This window comes from Colossoma macropomum, unplaced genomic scaffold (assembly GCF_904425465.1).
Source record: "Colossoma macropomum unplaced genomic scaffold, Colossoma_macropomum, whole genome shotgun sequence".
Lineage (NCBI taxonomy): Eukaryota > Metazoa > Chordata > Actinopteri > Characiformes > Serrasalmidae > Colossoma > Colossoma macropomum.
Window position 1 is genome coordinate 32,037,029 of NW_023494807.1, and position 19,927 is coordinate 32,056,955.

Below are 19,927 nucleotides of genomic sequence, written 5' to 3' on the forward strand. Positions count from 1 at the left end.
ACATATATATATATATATATATATATATATATAATCATATAGTGGTAAATATAAATGATACACATATATGTATGGTCACATATGGCTGAAATACATGTGCCATATTTGATAATGGGCAGTTTCAAATACGTTGGCATATATGTCACATATATGTCCACATATGACTTATATAAGTTGGCTAAAAGTGAAATCCATATGCTAATATATGTCATATATTTGAAATACATATATTGCCATACATCAGATTTCCATATAGAAAAACATAAGGTGCTTTTATTCAACAAGTGTTGTTCAGATTTCCTTAAAGGCAAGAAAAACTATATATCCCTCTAGGTATCATTTTAAAAAAATTACTTAACCTGAGTTGTGTTGTGCAACTGGGCAGTGTTTATATCTGCAGTCTTTTATAACGACTTTTATAACGACTTTTATAACAAGATTCTCGAGCCGCGTAGTCTAAAATGTTCACAAAAGTGGGTTTAGATTGGGAGCTCAGGCGTTCACGAGTTGAAATGATGCATAATCTGTGATTTAATAAACATTTACGCAATATTCACAAATTTGTCCTCAAGCCACTGACATGCCAGGGCAAAGCCTCGATTACAAACAAACTCCCCCGGATACCGGCCACGCCCCTAACACTACAGCGAACCAATAAGAGACTCGTGTTCTTGTTGCTACGACCATTCAGAGCGTAGCTTGCCCGACCTAATTATCATACGTCCAATGAGTATTCACGTGCTTCTGCGAAAACCTTCGTAGTATTTTGCTTTTCCTCATTAACATACATCCAATGAGGATTGACATGCAAATTTTCCTCAGCCACTCGGAGCGCAGAGTTTTGTGTAATATGCAGATTTGGACAACCCTGGACTGGATCTTCTTTATCTGTATGTTCGCCGAGCCGGTCACCGTCAGATCGAGTTAACCGGCGAAGGAGAGAAGTACAGAGAAACCCGGTGGATTTTAACGACCTGAGCGAACATTTTGACGCGAAGTTACTTCAGTCCGTGCTGGATTTTACAAGAAACATGACTTTTGAGGAGCTAAACGCAGATTGTTCTGTCGAAAGGTAAGTTTTGTTTGACATTTTATGCGTAACGTTACGCAGTTACCGTCGTGTTAATGCAAATATGTTCGTACGTCAGCTAACGTTAGCTGGTTTTTACATCATGGTTGATATTTTTAAATTCTTAATGTTATTAATACTACTTAAGCACAGTAATCGTGATGATTTTGCACGGTTATCCATGTTTTCTTGCGATTCAAGTACGAGGATGAAGTCGCCAGCTTCTTTTTTCCGAATTTTCCCGTTCCACCTTAAAAGCCGCGGCGTTTATGTTCTGGCTGCAGCATTTAAGGTGGAACGGAAAATTCGAAAAAGAAGCTAACTTCAGCTTCGTCGCTCTGGTTGCCAAATATGTAATACATATGACGTTTAAAGCTTAATTTGCGAATACATATTGGTTTCAGGACGTTTTGTTGGACCCAGAAAAGTCAAAAGGTTGAACGTTAGTTACTTAAATAACATTAAATAACCAAAAACAGCGGTGCATGTTTATTACACTTGCAGTGACTGGAGAGTACAGTCAGTTCAGCTAACCAAGATGATTCTTCAAGGGTTCTTTAGTAAAGGGAACGGTTCTGATACAGAACCATTGCATGCTTGAATGCTTTGCATGGTGACGTGGTTCTTCAGATTGATGGAGAATGTGCTGTGAGCTTCTATATAGAACCATATTCAACACATTCTTCATCAATCTCAAGAACCATTCCAACATGCAGAGAATCCCTGGTTCTAAACAGAACCATTCCCTGCACTAAAGAACCCCTGAAGAGCTTTGAGTGTAGTTTATGCTGAGTATGCTGCAGCAACCTTGTCATCTACATCAGTTTGGAGGCTCTCTTGCATTTTCTGTTCAGTTTTGTGTGACTGACCACTAAAGATGGTTGAAATCGTCAAGTTCTGCTGTTTGGAGATGCAAGGTTTCTGCAGATCACCTGCTGTAGACACCTGTTTCCTGGAATCAGGGACTTACTTAGAGCAGGAACTTGCATTATATATCAGCTTGTATAAGAGTTAAGGCACTTACTTCCTTCTTTATCACATTCCTTTAGTGCCATGTGCAGCGAGGGTTTTAGTGGCTGCCTTGCTTTCTTCCCTCTCACATGTTCCCCTTCGCTTTCAGAATGGATTTGCTGCTTCCCTCTTGCTCTGCATGCTTCTCATTGCTTTCATGCCTTGTTTCAGGATGGATTCTGTGTCCAAAGCTCTTGAGGAGGTCCTCAGCGCCGCCTTACTCCAAGGCTGCATCACAGTCGGGGTGTATGAAGCTGCAAAGTCACTAAATGTGTGAGTAGCCATCAAGTATTGCTCCTGTCTTGATGTCCTTGAAAGATTTACATGCCTGATGTTCAAATTCTCCGTTTGTCACATGCACAGGGACCCTGACAACGTCGTGCTTTGCATCCTCGCCACTGACGACGAGGACGTCAAAGACGTCGCCCTCCAGATTCACTTCACTTTGATCCAGGCTTTCTGCTGTGAGAATGACATCGACATCCTGCGGGTAAACAACACCAGGCGCTTGGCCGAAATCCTCGGCGGGGGCAAGCAGGGAGGAGAGCAGATGGACTTCCACTGCGTCCTGGTCACTGTAAGTAGTCATCAAATTGCCCACCTGTAGTAGCTTCACAGTAAAAAGTGCAAACTTCTTAAATCTGGTCAGAATATGAAGACTATTCGACTTATTTCTAGACACTTTTGACTGTTTTTGAGTCTTTTTATGCAGAGAAGTTGTCTTATTCTATCACATCATAACATTGAGAAATAATGCTTGAAACAAGCAAAATTATCTGGTAGTAGAATAAGAATAAACTAGATAAATAAAATTTAATAATAGTTTAATATTCTTACAATAATCTTAAACTGAGAAATATTAGACACATTGACTAGATTTAAGACTTTTGGGCAGTGATGATTGCATCAGCACTGTAGAGCATCACAGTTACACGAGAGACCCTTAAGTAGAGCCACAAGTGAGCACGTGAACCAAATGTAGGGCATCCGGGTGAAGAGCAGTGAGTCGTACTGCTAAACTTGTCCCAACATGTCCTAAAGCAATGTGGCAATACTTGGCAAATGCCTGCTTTATGGCTGTCATGCAAATAATAATCTGCCACAGCAGTGAAAGGTGACTTTTCCGTGCTTGATTTGCATTTATTTACATAAAGCCTGATACAGCTTTGTTGTTAAAGCTGTAGGTTTAAACTCAATTGGACACTATAAACCTCTCTATGCTTCTTTTGTGTAACCCCTTAAATTTTAAAGCTTATTCAGTAACTACATGGACTACAGTGCAAACTAGCCAAGTTGTTCTGAAGTTGTAGAAGTTTAAGCAGTTAAAATGCCCAAATTCTGCACGTTAACCCTTAAATGACCATTTCAGAAATGGTAAAGATGTTCTCGGAGTATAAATCTGAAGAAATTCTTTAAATTGATGGGACTATATGGGTTTTTAATAACATTGTATCACACTAAATGTAGGATTTAGGTCACATGAGTCTTTTTTTGTAACAAAACAATAGAAAATCCCAATTTGATTGTTAAAAAAATATGAAATATGCATGAAATTTGCAATTTGGATTCATCTGAGTAATATAACTAGAAAAAAAATCAGCACTCTCGACACATCAGAACAGGTTCTGCAGGATTCTTCTTTACACTACATTTAGTTGTTGGGCATGAATGGATTCATTTCAGTTAAAGTCAATATTTCTGAAAAGCTGCAAAGCCATTTTGTTGAGTTATTAAGACAGAAGTTTAACAGCTTTTTTGTGGGTTTATTCGCAGAGCCCACGCACATCTACAGCGAAGAACCAGGCGCTGTGGAAGGTGAACCACTTCTGCCACGAGAGCCGCTGCATGGATCAATGGGTGCCTGTTATTAACCTTCCAGAACGATGAGGAAAGTCAAGACCTTCAAGAGAAAACTTGGGGAAAACCGCAAAAAAACAACCCAAGAAAATGGAAAATGTATTGAAAATGCACTAAAAAAGGCCCGTCCTCCTTGTAGGGCAGATTCAGGAACTAGACGTCAGCGTGGAGGAGGGGCGTTCGTCTCTGGTGACCAGTCAACATGACTCAGCAAGTTTTTGTTTTTGCTTTCGAGGCAGTCAGGAGACTGAAATCACCTTTAGCTGGAGAAACACAGCAAACTCTGACCTAAATCAAGAATCGAAGGTGAGCACCAGAGGCACCGAAGGATTTCTCCTGAGGAACTTTTTGTGTTTTGAACAAAACCAAAACGACCTGGCATCCGAAGACAGAGGATGTGGGCACCAATACCGAACCGAACTTGTTTGAAAACTCAACGTTCGTTTTTTCAGGAAACTTCTTGGTTATTCGTAGTGTTGCTTCTACAGTGTGTTAACATTTTATTATTGTTAATGAGATGTGTTTATGAAAAGGGAAGGGCATCTGAACCACTGAAATACAAAGGAACTACTTTCACAACTTTTTTCCTGTAACAGCTGTTTCGTTCTTACTTAAGTTAATTGTTTATTTTACAGTCCTTTTAAATTATTTCATTATATTAATTTAAGATAAAAATGTATTTATGTTAAAAGTTTTTATACTATGACCTGCGAATGGTACAGATGTATTTTGTGATGCAATAAAGTATATTTTGAAAACAGAAATGCAGCTGATTCCACTGTTATTTCTGGAACTGCATCTCTCTCTCTTTCTCTCTCGACAGATCATAGGAGTCACTCTGGCCTCTGTGACCTTAGCAGCTCCCCATTCGAGCCAGACAAAACCCCCTCCAGCCTCTTGTCATAATGCTTTGGTCAGCGTAACCAAGACCATTCAGCTGTACATGGTTCCCTTTTCAGCTCGCTTAACTCCCAGCGCTGTATTATAGCCTTTGTATTACAGCGTTGCCGTCATGTGGGCCTCAGTGAATTTGACACTTTGATACTCATTAACATCCAGGCTCCGCCCACATATTCATTCTTTAATCGCCGCTGTTGCTTGGTTGCTAGCTTTACAGGATGTTGACTAAAACATTCAAAACAACAAATTCTTTGTCAAAATACCTACATTTAAAATTTCTAATATTACAAGTGCAAAAGGTCGCACTGTTACGGTAGATCAGAGTTTTTATTGTCAAGCTAACATTAGCATGTTGGCAAAAACCTGCCTAGTTTTGCTCAAAGGCGGTTTATTTGCATAAATGTGAAGGTTTGCACTCGTAGGACAGATTAGCTGTAGTTTTTTGGTTGAACTAGTCATGCTAATATTTGCAAATTAGTACATTTGTCATTGTAAACCGGCCTAGTTTTGCTCAAATGCTGTTTATTTGCAAAAGCGAAAGTTAGCACTGTTTTGACAGATTAGTTGTAGTTTTTTGGTTGAACTAGTCATGCTAACATTAGCATGGTGGCAATTTTTTCATTGTAAACCTGCCTAGTTTTGCTCAAATGCTAGATATTTGCATAGGTGCTAAAGTTAGCACTGTTAAGAAAGATTGGTTGTAGTTTTTGGTCGAGCTAGTAATGCTAACATTTGCAAATGGGTAAATTTGTCATTGTAAACCTGCCTAGTTTTGCTCAAATGCTGTTTATTTGCATAAGCGTGAAAGTTAGCACTGTTTAGACAGATCAGTTGTAGTATTCTGGTCAAGTTAGTCATGCTAACATTAGCATGGTGGCAGATTTGTTATCATCGACCTGCCTAGTTTTGCTGAAATGCTGTTTATTTGCATAAATGTCAAAGTTTGCACTGTTTGGACAGATGTAGTGTTTTGGTCGAGCTAATCATATTAACATTAGCACGGTGGCAAATTTAAACCTGCCTAATGTACCTCAAATGCTGTTTATTTGCATAAGCGTGAAAGTTAGCACTATTAAGATAGAGGTTGTAGTTTTTGGTTGAGCTAGTCATGCTAACATTTGCAAATTAGTACATTTTTCATTGTAAACCTGCCTAGTTTTGCTCAAATGCTAGATATTTGCATAGGTGCTAAAGTTAGCACTGTTAAGATACACTGGTTGTAGTTATTTGGTCAAGCTAGTCATGCTAACATTAGCATGGTGGCAAATTTGTCATTGTAAACCTGCCTAGTTTTGCTAAACAAACACTGCTTGTTTGCATAAATGTGAAAGTTAGCACTGTTTAGACAGATCAGTTGTAGTATTTTGGTCAAGCTAGTCACGCTAACATTAGCATGGTGGCAGATTTGTTATCGTCGACCTGCCTAGTTTTGCTGAAATGCTGTTTATTTGCATAAATGTGGAAGTTAGCACTGATGTAGTTTTTTTGGTCAAGCTAGTCATGTTAACATTAGCATGGTGGCAAATTTAAACCTGCCTAATGTACCTCGAATGCTGTTTATTTACATAAGCATGACAGTCAGCACTGTTAAGAATGATTGGTTGTAGTTTTTGGTCGAGCTAGTAATGCTAACATTTGCAAATTAGTCAATTTGTCATTGTAAACCTGCCTAGTTTTGCTCAAATGTGGTTTATTTGCATAAGCGTTAAAGTTAGCACTGTTAAGAAAGATTGGTTGTAGTTTTCTGTTGAGGTAGTTATGCTAACATTAGCATGGTGGCAAATTTGTCATTGTAAACCTGCCTAGTTTTGCTCAAATGTGGTTTATTTGCATAAGCGTGAAAGTTAGCACTGTTAAGAAAGATTGGTTGTAGTTTTCTGTTGAGCTAGTCATGCTAACATTAGCATGGTGGCAAATTTGTCATTGTAAACCTGCCTAGTTTTGCTTTGTATTTACAGTTAGGATAGATTGGATGTGGTTTTGTCAGTTGAGTTGGACAAGCTAACATTAGCATGGTGGCAAACGTGTTGTTGCTGACCTGCCTAGTACCAGTTAGCCACAGCAGAGTAGTCCGGCTCAGTAGCATCGCATTTTTACACCGGAAACTCAACACTGCAGTGACTCAATCAGATTCGCTTCTGCAGTTTCTCATTAGTTTGAATGGGACTTTGCCAGCTTGTCCAGCCTTGAAGGAATGTATTTGTAGGAGGAACGTAGATAAATAGTCAATTATCAAAAGCTGTTGGGCAAAATTCTTCTGCGTAAAACATTATGCAAGTCACAATAGAGAACAAGTGTTGAAACCAGCCGTGTCTCTGTACGCTCCTGTCAACCTTTATCGCCAAAGGCGTGGCTCTGGTTGCATGACTGCAGAGCATTAGGGCAGGTATACAGAAAGAAACATGAGAGGCTGGCTTGTGCAACCCTTTCTGTACACAGCCATCAACTCAGAGAAGTTAAGGGAAATGATGTCAGAGCTGATGCAAAGCAGGCAATCCCCAACAGCAAAGTCACCATCACGAGCTGTTGGTCACCTTTGTACAGTGAAACCCAGTTAGCATGATTCCTTGGACTTTACTCTTTCGTGGAAGGAGTAAGAATCATGTGCTCAGACACAAGGGCACCCAAGTGGTTTAGTAATGAGGCGAGGCCTACAGCAGCAATGCGATTCCTGTATTTGCACATTCTGGTTCACTCATAATGTTTTTTATTTATATTAGAATATAATATAGCATGTGAATAATGTGATTCCATACTGAACTGGTGTTAACCAAATACTATATTCTTGTGTCTGCAAAGCTGGTTTCAGCTTCAGGAAGCCAACACCCTGCCCAGCGTGGAAAAATCCAGTTTTCTGATGTCATTCATGTCTTTTCAAAGGGCTATTTTTGGCATGCAGGTATCACAAGAGAGCAGGTGATGAGGAGGAGCTTTTGTCATGACTTTCAGCTCACTGTGTACTGAGCTAGCGTGAGTGTACTGTATGTCTCCATAGATAAAAATTTCCACAACATTGCATTGGCTGTGATTGACAGATATCTTGTTAACTCTTTGAACATGTCTGTGCATCTCTTTAGCTGGTGTTACCTAATCAGTTGCTGCGTCTGGGTTGAATGCATGCAGCTAAAGAGCTCGTATCATGAATAACACATAATTCTCACTGCTTTTGAGTTTGGTGTAGTATATAAGCATTTCCAAAGTTAGTTCCCCTGCTGAAAACAGACGAGCATTAGAAATAAAACCTGACGATTTGCTTTCAAATAGAAATTGGCTTAATGGTGACTGTTGCAGACCACTAGTTTCCTGTAGTATCCGACTTTAGATCCCATTAGGGAACCATCTGTGATATCAAATCATCAGGGAAACACAGAATACCACTGGAGACTTTTGGACACCAACAGAAACGTTTAATGGTTTCTATGATTTTTTTTTTCAACAGCGTCCCCAGTCCATACAGTCCATTCACGTTGAGGCTATACAGTCTGGATTGCTTTGTAAAAGAGGCACAAAACAGCACAGCCAATCAGAACAGAGCTCATTTACATACAACCCCATTTGCAAATAAGTTGAGATGCTGTGCAAAATGTAAATAAAACAATGCAATGATGTGCAAATCATTAAAACCTTGCATTTAATTGAAAATAGTACAACGACAACATCACAGGTTGAAACTGAGAAACATATTGTTTTTTGAAAAATCTATGCTTTTTTTCCATTTTCAATTTGATGCTAGCAACACGTTCCAAAAAAGTTGGGACGGGGGCACATCTACCACTGTGTTTCATCACCTCTTCTTTTAACAACACTCTGTAAGCGTTTGGGAACTGAGGAGACACTGCTGTAGTTTTAGCTGATCAACAGTTCAGGGTCTGCTTTGTTGTATTTTTTAATTTCATAATGTGCCAAATATTTTCAGTGGTGACAGGTCTGGACTGCAGACAGGCCAGTTTAGCACCCAGACTCTTTTACTACGGAGCCATGCTGCTGTAATGTATGCAGAATGTGGTTTGGCATCGTCTTGCTAAAATAATCAAGGCCTTCCCTGAAAAAGACGTCGTCTGGATGGCAGCTTATTTTCCTCCGAAACCTGTATATATCATTCAGCATTAATGGTGCCTTCACAGATGTGCCTATGTGATATATACCCATGCCATGTGCACTAATGCTCCCCTATACCATCACGAATGCTGGCTTTTGAAATGTGCACTGATAACAAGCCGGATGGTCCCTTTTCTCTTTAGCCTGGAGGATGCAGCGTCCATGACTTCCAAAAAGAATTTAAAATTTGATACATCTTACCACAGGACACTTTTCCACTTTGCCTCAGTCCATCTTAAATGAGCTCAGGCCCAGAGAAGGCGGCAGTGTTTCTGGATCCCGTTTATATGTTTTTTTCTTTGCATGGTAGAGTTTTACCTTGCGGATGCAGCGATGAACTGTGCTCATAGACAACGGCTTTCCTGAGCCCATGCAGTGATTTCTAGCCAGCCAATATTGGTTTTCATCCTTGTCCCTTGCATAGAGAGATTTCTCCAGATTCTCTGTATCTTTTAATGTTTTTAATTATGATGAACTGATATGAACTGATGATGAACTGATATTATGATATGAACTGAAGATGAACTGATATTATGATACTATGACGATGAAATCCCCAAGTTCTTTGCTATTTTACATTGAGAAATTATCTTCTGGAATTGTTGCACTCTTTCAGGCTTTCACAGAGAACTGAACCCCTCCTATCTTTAGTTCTAAAAGACTCTCTCTGGGATGCTTTTTTATAATCAATCATGTTACTGGCCTGTTGTCAGTTAACCTAGTTAGTTGTGAGATGTTCCACCAGGTGTTTTTTTAGCATTACAAACTTCACCAGTCTTTTGTTGCCCCTGTGCCAACTTTTTTTGAAACATGTTGCTGGCATCAAATTCAAAATGAGCATATATTTTCCAAAAGACAATAAAATTTCTCAATTTCAACATCTGATCTGTTGTCTTTGTACTGTTTTCAATTAAATATGGTGTTTAACTGATTTGCACATCATTACATTCTGTTGTTATTTTCATTTTGCACAGCATCCCAACTTTTCTGGGAAATGGGGCTGTAGATATGGAATAATTAATGAATAATTCATACTGAATATGTGCTAGCACTTATTGAATAATAGGTCTTAACATAAATAATAGGCCTACAGTTTAAGTCTTTTGACTATTCATATTATTATTATTATTATTTGTATTGCATTGGCAGCTAAAACAAAGCAGCATGTACTTAATAAGAAGCATAAACAGGCAGTATTCGGTTTGTTGTGTATGACCTTTTTTAGGCCTGGCAGGGTCTGAGGTGCCAGAGAGATGCATGCTGGTAGGAGTATAGAAATGCATGCTGGGATGCACCCCATCCAACCTCCACATCAGCAAATTCCACACCACTGACACACTCACTCAGCACACCTAATGCAAATCAGGCTGCGAGGCCTAATATGCAGAATATACTGTGAAGAGGTCAGTTTTGCATGCTTATGTATGGCTGTTGATATTCTGGTAGGCCGGCATTGGTTCATCAGCTGTACTGATTGAAGCACCTTTTTAGGCTTCAGCTGGTGCTCAACTACTGCATTCATAGACCTTATATTGACAGTCTGTTTAGTATCTAAGATGCTTTTTCTTGTATTTACCTTTATGGTGCACAATAAAACGATTACAACCAGTCTGCGCAATGCAATAGTTCTCTGAGGTCATGCACCATTCAGTAGTCAGGGACATGCCCAAATAAGGATCATCGGGTCTAACCCATTTTTAATTTTTTTTTTGGGGGGGTGTATCCTGTACCTAAATGACATTAGTATATTGAGTATATTTAAACATACTCAAGTAAATATGAATGTAAAAGGTACAAAAACCCTTAAACTCTTAAAATCTGTCTTATTACATACTAAGGCTTATTACTTAGTAACTACAGTGACTTCAATGCAAACTGGTTGAGATATTCTTAAGTTATAGAAGTGTGTAATAAAACTTTGTGCCCGTCGGTGGGCCTTGGGCATTTAAGGGGTTAAACAAACTCTGTGAGGTGTGGAGACTAATCGGCGGCACCGCTCCTTCCACAATGATGAATTAGCATAGTTCATGGGCAGTTTCATTTTATGGTGATGTAATAAAAAAGTGTCAGAACTCATGTGATAAAAAGAAAAATTAATCATCTACTCTTGTGATCGCATCTTCATCAGTATAATGTTTATTTTGAGATCATTTGAGACCTAAACATCAAGCCGGACCTTCTTTTTGAGTGCGTGTGACGTCAACATGTAAAGACGTACGATGCGACTTGTAAATGATTATTTCAGGCTTTGCAGGGTGACTCAAAGCATCACACGCTCACCACATTTTAGACTGTTTTTATTCTCTTCACTCAGAAATGATGCTTCTCTCAGTTTTCACGAAAAACTTACATAGTGCAGCTTTATGTTAAATGGGTCATTCTCCATTTGGAGTGGGAATCCAGGAAGATACATTTTTAAAAAATCAATTTCTTTCATTCCCAAAACTTAATAATCTTGATATGTCCATTAACATCTCCTATTATCATATATATGCAAAAAGGAGAGCTTAATTCCAGACATATTTTACAGTCACTGGTGTTGTATGAATATGGTGTAACACCAGCGACAGTGACTCCAGTGACATTCTGGTTAAAACTGAGGATTCTGTAAACTGGCTGACTCATTGGCATCAGGTGACCTTGTATAACTATTTAAAATCAGTAATAAAAGTGATTTATGGCTTTATTTTGACAACATTTTAATTACCCAGCCGTTAAAGCAAATAACACCGATGACATATAGAAGTTATGGACTATCTGATAAACAGAATTATTAATAAATGAATGAAATATAGTGAGCGAGTGTGACTTGCCTTCTCACGCCTTGAGATGCTTCCTCTCTGATGAGCCTCGACCCAAAGAAGCAGTTTAATAGAGCTGAAAATAGTGTTAAAATGTAAAATAAGAGTCCTGATAACACCAGTGACCAAAAAATCTGTGACAAATGAATTTTTTAAATAAAATACATATTTGTAAATGTAGAATAATGTTAATGATATAAAAAGTAAATATGCATCTGTTTTAGACAAATTCCTAAGTTAAACCTCTTAAAAATATTGTTTTATATTAAAAATTGTTTCTCAAAAGTTGAAAATTGGTTTTGTAACAAGCTGTTTTACACACGCAGAGCGACTATGAAACAGGATAAAAAGAGAAAAATCTGAGAATCATAAGAGAAAAGTCTTATTTAATCTTAGGTCTGTGTAAACTGTGTAAATGTACACACTTTTGGAGCTGTGCCTGATATTTTAAGTATCTTGTTAAGCCCTGCAACTTTTGTGACATGCTTTCCCCTCCAAATGGAGGATGACCTGAATTTAAAGCTACAAACTTTGCTGAAACTTCCTACGTAAACATTTCCCCAAAGAGATCTTATTCAGCTCATTTGAGGTAAAAGATTTAAAACAACCAAACATCTACATGGACATCTTGATGTCTTCTGTAAGAGTATAGCTCTCCAAATGTTGAATCATCAGCTGAAATCCAGTCCTACACTCTATTAGCAAGTTATTTTTCATGTTTCATAAGTACTGTACACACAGGGTAATGTACACACAGCACACACAGGGCCACTTCCTTACGATAATTAGTATTGATATTGCAGCAGATAAGCAGCAATGACAAGTTAAAGATTACTTAGAATGTACAACTAATCATGGATTTATTAGCTCGATGCATTGTCTGTATGCACAACAGTGGCGTGATAGGATCTTATGGGCTGCAGAATGAAAAAAACATTAAATATAGGCCACCTCATATGAAAATTAATTTCAATGAATAAGAAAATGGCATTATAATTTGCAATTCATTGTAACTCATTACCAACTACCCACTAGCATCTAACATTTACTTTAATGTCGCAATAATTATAAATCATATTTAGCTGTCTGATATAAAACAGGCCAAATTAGGAGATTCCCAAGAACAGTTGTTGTGTGACAAAAACAATTTGATTAATAGATATTTTATAGATTATTTGAGTGGAATCAGTGATCTTCAAATCGTTTATGGTGGTAGATAATGAATATATGATTTGAAAACAGTTCTAATAAATTTTCTGAATTATGAATAGGAGGTCAGTTAGGTTTGTTGTAAAGAACTTGGATCTTTCTGTGAGTCATGAGTGCACATTTGTGTCAGTAACTGTGTTTACATGCACTTAATAATCCAGTAACTGCAGAAAATCAGATTTTGTCAGTAATCTGATCGACACGTTTACATGCACTTGAGTAATAAGATAATAGGGAAACTCCAGGTCTACATGAGTCAGACAGTAATCGGATTTCTGCTTTACAACCAGACAATAAACTCACAGAAGAAAACGCGACATAAACGTAATGTAAAACTCAAAACTTCATGCAGCAGCTTTTTTAATAAAATTGCGCCACTTTACCAGGAAATATGAACAAACATCATCTAGAAGATGATTTAAATCCTTCATTTCATCAAGCATGTATTTTGGTTTCAGCGTTGTTCCAAAGTGTTTTGCTGCTTATTTCCGGTACTGCAGTTTGTTTTTGCACATGCTCAGTCTGAGAAATCCGAAAGAAATCAGAGTAAGAGTTCACATGCACTGAGAAATCTGATTACTGAGTTAAAATCCAGCCTCTTTATCAGATTTCTGCACAGAGGGCCCCACTAACTGGCTTTCCATCCATGTATTTATATGCATGTTTTGATGGAAATAGATCTTTTTAAAATGGAAAACCTCCCTAATTTGCATAAACGTTTGTATGCTTGCTTGAGGAAGAAAGTGTTCTTCAGATTGATGGAGAATGTGCTGTAGATGGTTTGAAGCTTGATACTGTAACGACAGAAGAACCCTTTTTGGGGCTATATAGAACCATCTACAACACTTTCTCCATCAATCTGAAGAACGCTTTCATAATGCAAAGAACCCTGTAATCATGCAAAGGGCTCTCTGAGTGTATATGGTTCTATATAGAACCATTGTCTTTACTAAAGAACCCTTGAAGAACCATCTTTTAGAATTAGAATCTTAAGACTATATATGGTTCTATATAGAAGGTTTTTGATGGTTCTGTATATCATCAAAAAGGGCTCTTCTGTTGTTACATGCTTGACATCATAATAGCAAGGAACCCTTTTGGGTGCTATATAGAACCAATTTCAAATAGGTTCTATATAGAACCATATACATCACAGGCTCAATCAATCTGAAGAACCACTTAAGCATGCAAATGGTTCTTTGAGTGGTCATGGCTTTATATTGAACTGTTGTCTTTACTAAAGAACCCTTGAAGAACCATCTTTTAGTGTGTAGTAGTTACTTTTATTATATTTAATATACATTTCATATGTAGAAAAGTCATTGTATATAGCACCAAAAAGGGTTCTTTTACTGTTGCGACATCAAGCCTGGTACAATAGAAGAACCTTTTTTGGTGCTATATAGAATCATTCTCAAACAGGTTCTATATAGAACCATCTACAAAACATTCTCAATCAATCTGAAGAACTCTTTCACCATGCAAAGAAACTTTTAATCATGCAAAGGGTTCTTTGGGTGTTCATGGTTCTACATAGAACCATTTTCTTTACTAAAGAACCCTTGAAGAACCATCTGTATTAAGAGTGGTACATCCCTGATGAACACTTTAGCTTTTTCACCCTCATTCAACAAAAATACCGTTTGAAAAGGTTGTTAAAAATAAAGGACTCAGAAACTCGCAGTAAAGACGTTTAGACGTTTTAATAAAATCTTGTAAGGGACATTGTTCTGAGGGCTTGAGTACAGAGAAGGACACAGAAATACAGCAGAACTTTCTGTCTGCGCAGGTCACAGTGAGAGAGATGGAGACAAACAGGAGAAAAGCTGCAAGTCGAGACAGAGTCCAAAGCTTCTTAATGCAAATACACTGTCGCTGCATGGCTTAATGCCATCACTGGATTCGCTCTTTATTCCACAAATACCTTCAGGTTGAATTCTTTACCAAAAACAGTCATGTTTGTATTAAGTTTGTTAAGGGAGGAGATGAAGACTGTGTTACCAGAGAGAAAGCATAACAGAAAGACAGTGTTTTATCTGGTATTACACTGTTAAAACGTTCATTTCAGTCTAACTACATGAATACTTGGCAAAGAACACCAGGTAGTCCAACAAGCATTACACATCTGACGCTTGTTGGAAAAAGCCTTTGTAAATGTTTATGTGGGGTTATGTCAGTTGTCATGAAAGGCTTACGTAGGTGTCACGTAGCCTTGTTGCTGTGTTGGACAAGCTTTACAGAACGCTGGTAAAAAATCCCATTAATTGTAATGAGAAACTGTAGAACAGACTCGGTTTATATCACAATACCTACATTTAGAGTCGGTTATTCATTCAGCCTAATGAGAAACTGTAGAACAGACTCGGTTTATATCACAATACCTACATTTAGAGTCGGTTATTCATTCAGCCTAATGAGAAACTGTAGAAAACAATACCTATATTTATATAATTATACATTTCAAATGATTAGATTAGCTATAACAACACAGTCCAGCTCAGTAGGCATTTCAAAACTGGAAATCCAACACAACGTTTTACCAGCATTCTGCAAAGCCTGTCCCACTTAGCAACAGTTGCTATGAAAGAACACATTTGTAGGCGGAGCATTCCTCTCTGGGAGGGCCTGTGCTGAAACACACCTCTAAAGGTGCGGCATCATTCTGTAGTCGTCATCATGCGCGTAGATCTGCGTATCTAATCAGATTTCTCTATGGAAAAAATGAATGGAGTTTCTAAAAAAAAACAAAAAACAAAAAAAAACACCGTGGTAAACAAAAATGTTCCGATACATTCTGTCCTGTACGTTTTCCCCCCAAATGTCACTGGATCATCTCAGTTACAACAGCTGAAATATACTTAATGCTACACACGCTACAAGCAATCTAACACTGCTGTGCACTGAAATGACGCTGCATGAAAGTAAGTCTACTATTAAACACGGTCATATAGAAGCTACTCAAGCTGTCAAAGCAAGTTAACTACCACATTTGGGGTATTTCGGAGAGGACGCCTGCCTCATGACGTCAGTTTAATTTGCTGCTTTTAGCAACATCTGAATTTTGACTTTTAACCGTTGTGTGGTGGTGTAGTCAGAGGGACCCATTTTCAGTATTTACCAAAAGAAGAAAATGATGTGATTTATTATTATTTCAACCTCAGATTCTTGTCCTTTGCTCATTTTCTGTGAAGAACATATAAAATAACCCATTTTCAGTGCCTTCACTCTGTTCACCCCCCTCACATTTATATTACACGTGGTGTTGGGTGAACCTGCGGGGAGTAAAAGTGTGGAGGTGCTGTGTCCTTCACTCTGTTCTCCTCCTACATGGCCTGCTGTTAGTGTGTGTGCGCGTGTGTGTGTGTGTGAGGGTGGACAACATGGACAGGCTGCTGACTGGCTACAGCTGCTAAAGGAGAACCTTATGCTGGACAATTGTGATATTTTAAACATCTGGTATTTTTACATAAATTGTTCTGGCTGTATTGATTTAAATAAACAATAATGTGGTGGGTCCACCAGACCACTGAGTAACACACACATCAACACCACACAAGGGTTAACAGCCTCGTAACTCATAGGACCCAGCAACATTTGGAGAAAAATATACATATGGCACAATGTCAGCTCTGGGACAATTTTGTTTAATGCAGGGCATTTCAGCAGAGAATTTCGAAGAATGACATTCATTTCTCCTTTAGAGAAAACCAGCTTAGACTTAGAATTTTAGGAGTTCCTAAAATGGGCAGAATGTTGACCAGAGAATGACGCCACACCTTCAGAGTTCTGTTCATTTAAATGTGGAACGAAACAGGCATTACAAGATAATCAGATAGTGGCAACTTGGGGAAGTTCTTGGGGAAGTTCTAAGTCTTAGGCTGAGTGTGCCAGTGTGTCGGTTACTCACAGTAGTTAACAGCTTTTAGAAAACTTCTATAATCTAAGGCTTATGGTTTCTTCATAGTCTTCAACAAGACAATCAGAGCTAGTGCTGTTTTGACTATGAATGAAATACCATAAAATCTAAGCAATATTGCATATTGCTTTCTCTAGCTTCCATGGATCACTGTTTTAAACAGTGCGTTGCGTTCTGTAGGCCTGACTGTGGAAACGTCGTCAGTACGAGGCCCAGTTAAAGCCTCGTTAAACTTGGCACTCACTAAAGCTGGTTAAAGAGGAATATCTGCTGCGTACTGTAAGGCACATGCATTTTAAAGTGTACAATAAGGCACTGCATTCTCTTTTTTAGCATCTCTGCAAAATTCAGTGGTTAAGATGTAAACAGAGTCATTCAGAATTAACCTCTTTAAGATTTCTTTACAGTGGTGGTGATAGGAACCAGGGGTCACCAAGACGACGACACAAATATAGACATTTTATTTACTATCCAAAAGTGAACCTACACGTGTCTTCTGAGTTTTTATATGGAATGTTGTGGAAAAACAGTCATAAAGTTGTAAAAATAAGACACCAGTGGGGACTATTTTGGCTCACAATGCCATGCATGTACCTCTTCACCATGAATGGATATAAAAAAAATACATTTTAGGCCACAACTTTCTCAAAACTATCGTAAAACAATGTCTTGGACATCAGGCAGCGTATTCATATTCATTCAATGTGATGCAGCTTTTAGAGGCATTGGACTTCTGGTTCCTTTCACCACCACTGTGAACATTTCTGACTTGGTAAGTTCTCTAAAACAGCATTTCACACCAAACCACTTTGTTTACATCTTAACCATTTCATTATGTGGAAATTTTAGAAAATCGGTGGAATTCCCCTTTAAGGCAAGTGATGCCTAGTTCAGCCACTGTTCCAGCAAATCCACATATACTCACTAAACTGATGTTCACTGGACAGAATTAAAGAATGCCTGTTCACAATATCGAGGTCCATCCACACGTTTACGACCTTGTATAATGCAAATATAAGGACAAATCTAGCAAATAAAGCACTCGCTGGCCACTTTATTAGAAACCCATCCCTTGCTGGTGTACAGTTAAGAGACTGCAGCTCATCTGCTGATACACAGTTTGCATGAGCCATCCTATAATCCTTCATCAGGGGTCAGTTTCTGACCACAGGGATGGCTGAGAAGTAAGACTGACATTACGTGATGTAACGTGATTGGCCCACCACCCAAATAATATGATGAATAGAGGATAACCTGCAGCAACAGGTGGACTGCAGTCTGTAAGTTTACACCTAAAAAGTGGAGCTATAAGGTAGGTGTTTCTAATAAAGTGGCCAGTTAGTGGAAATGCAAGGTAGGGGTCTCTGATAAAGTGGCCAGTGAGGGGAGAAAACAAAGTATGGCTGGTCAATAACAGCATGAAATAACAAGTGATTGTCATCTAGACTGATTTTGATTGAACGTTTTTAGATCAGATTTCAATGTCAATTAGTTCTTCATTTAAACTGCATTAGCTAAATACATGTGGCTGGAATCAAGCGAGAGCCACACTGACCAATCAGGATTTAAGTTTGGTTCACCGGTATAGTGGCTGAAATAGGCACAACGCTGCTGTTATTTGCTAATACGGTCCCATTCATAATGCACAAAGCTTAATGTAGCATCTACTTTCAACCAATACTGCAGTTATTTAACCCAGAACTTTCTCTTGTGATAAAGTATTCACCCTCAATAAAACAATGAAACATGTCCACTTCAATACACATTAAGAAACACAACTTCCTTAAGACGAATCAGTCCCTTTGCTATAAGGATCAGTGATAAAATACTAGAACACCACACGATTAGTCAACACATCACAAATGTTTCTCCTTATTCAACATCCCCATTTTTTTTTTACTACCAACAAGACTCTGTGGGACAAAAAGATTTTTCATTAAAAATAACCTGAAAAAGCAGAAAACATCCTTTTTCTGTTCCAGTAATGTTGTCTTGGCCTTATGAGGAAATGACAGGTTTTCTCATAAATGTGCCGATTATTAATTTCATCAGTTATTCAGTTTTCTCTCTTTCTCTCTCAGTTTCTTCACATGTGTAACTTCCTAAAACAAACCACATAGTCATCAACTAATGGCACAGTTTGGTGGAAAAGAGCAATTTAACACTTTTTTCTGCAGTTATGGACGAAGTCGTTCCCTGGAATGCTTTAAGTTCGGTCTGAACAACGGTACGAACGGAATATATGATCTTTATGATAAGAAAAGATGTATTAAATGCACAATGAAGCTAATCGTTGAGTGATTAGTACTGATTGACACTGATTTACAGTAACGCATACTGGATCTAAAATGCGGCCCGAAACGTTCCGCACAGTTTTAAGTAGATCTGGACTTTAAGGCAGTGTTGAGTGGAATTAATTAAATAATAAGGAACTTGAGGTGGGCGCACTACAATATAATGCAGGGCTTTTTGTCCTTGAAGGGGTTTTCTGAGGCAGGGATACCCATGAGCAGGGGGTCATACTTGGCGTGTTCACTGCAGTATCGCATCAGATCAGCTGAAGCCTTGGAAACCTGGATGAGAGGAGCAGAGAAAAGTGATGGGTCATTCAGAAACACAGCCGAATACCATATTCAGTACAGTATTCACACGGCGCCAAGTTACCATATGTCATTCCTATGGGTGTAAATCTCTGATCTCCAATGATTCGATTCAGTTATGTAAAAAATGATTCAGAGCTTCATGAGATCTCAAATTTCACCACAAATCATTTCGATTCTTTAGAAAATGATTCACTGCATCATTAAATTCGAGATCTGATAATAATCCGATTAGATTATCTAGGAAATGATTCAGTGCATCATGAAGTATGTCACCAACATTTGACCCTATAGGAAATGATTCAATGCACCGCTGAATCTCAATGCTCAAAACAAATATTGGACCCTCAGGCAGCACTGCATTAAAAACAGACAGATTCTGTAGTGTAAATCACTGCATGGGCTCAGGAACACTTCTGAAAACCACTGTCTGTGAACACAGTTCGTTGCTGCATCCACAAATGTA

General features: G+C 38.3%; 2 protein-coding genes across 3 annotated transcripts in view; one reads left to right on the forward strand and one right to left on the reverse strand.

The window, feature by feature from the left end:
• Positions 1–898: 898 nt before the first annotated feature.
• On the forward strand, positions 899–4,701 carry gadd45aa (growth arrest and DNA-damage-inducible, alpha, a). Its single transcript, XM_036556499.1, has 4 exons — positions 899–1,072; positions 2,252–2,353; positions 2,444–2,657; positions 3,854–4,701. Exons 1-4 carry the CDS (start codon positions 1,032–1,034, stop codon positions 3,965–3,967), a joined length of 471 nt encoding a protein of 156 aa, XP_036412392.1. The 5' UTR covers positions 899–1,031; the 3' UTR covers positions 3,968–4,701.
• A 14,567-nt stretch (positions 4,702–19,268) lies between these two features.
• The window catches only part of gng12a (guanine nucleotide binding protein (G protein), gamma 12a), a 62,365-nt gene continuing 61,706 nt past the window's right edge, over positions 19,269–19,927 (reverse strand). For both annotated transcript variants that reach the window (XM_036556180.1, XM_036556179.1), the window contains exon 3: positions 19,269–19,434. In XM_036556180.1, the coding sequence (XP_036412073.1) occupies positions 19,309–19,434 (126 nt within the window). In that variant the 3' untranslated portion in view covers positions 19,269–19,308. The remainder of the gene's footprint in view (positions 19,435–19,927) is intronic.

What these genes read in the sequence shown, in the direction of transcription:
- gadd45aa (XM_036556499.1), top strand. Translation starts at nt 1,032, where the DNA reads ATGACTTTTGAGGAGCTAAACGCAGATTGTTCTGTCGAAAG. An exon ending in GCAGATTGTTCTGTCGAAAG is followed by an intron (nt 1,073 to 2,251) that starts GTAAGTTTTGTT and finishes GCCTTGTTTCAG; the next exon opens with GATGGATTCTGTGTCCAAAG. An exon ending in TCCACTGCGTCCTGGTCACT is followed by an intron (nt 2,658 to 3,853) that starts GTAAGTAGTCAT and finishes GTTTATTCGCAG; the next exon opens with AGCCCACGCACATCTACAGC.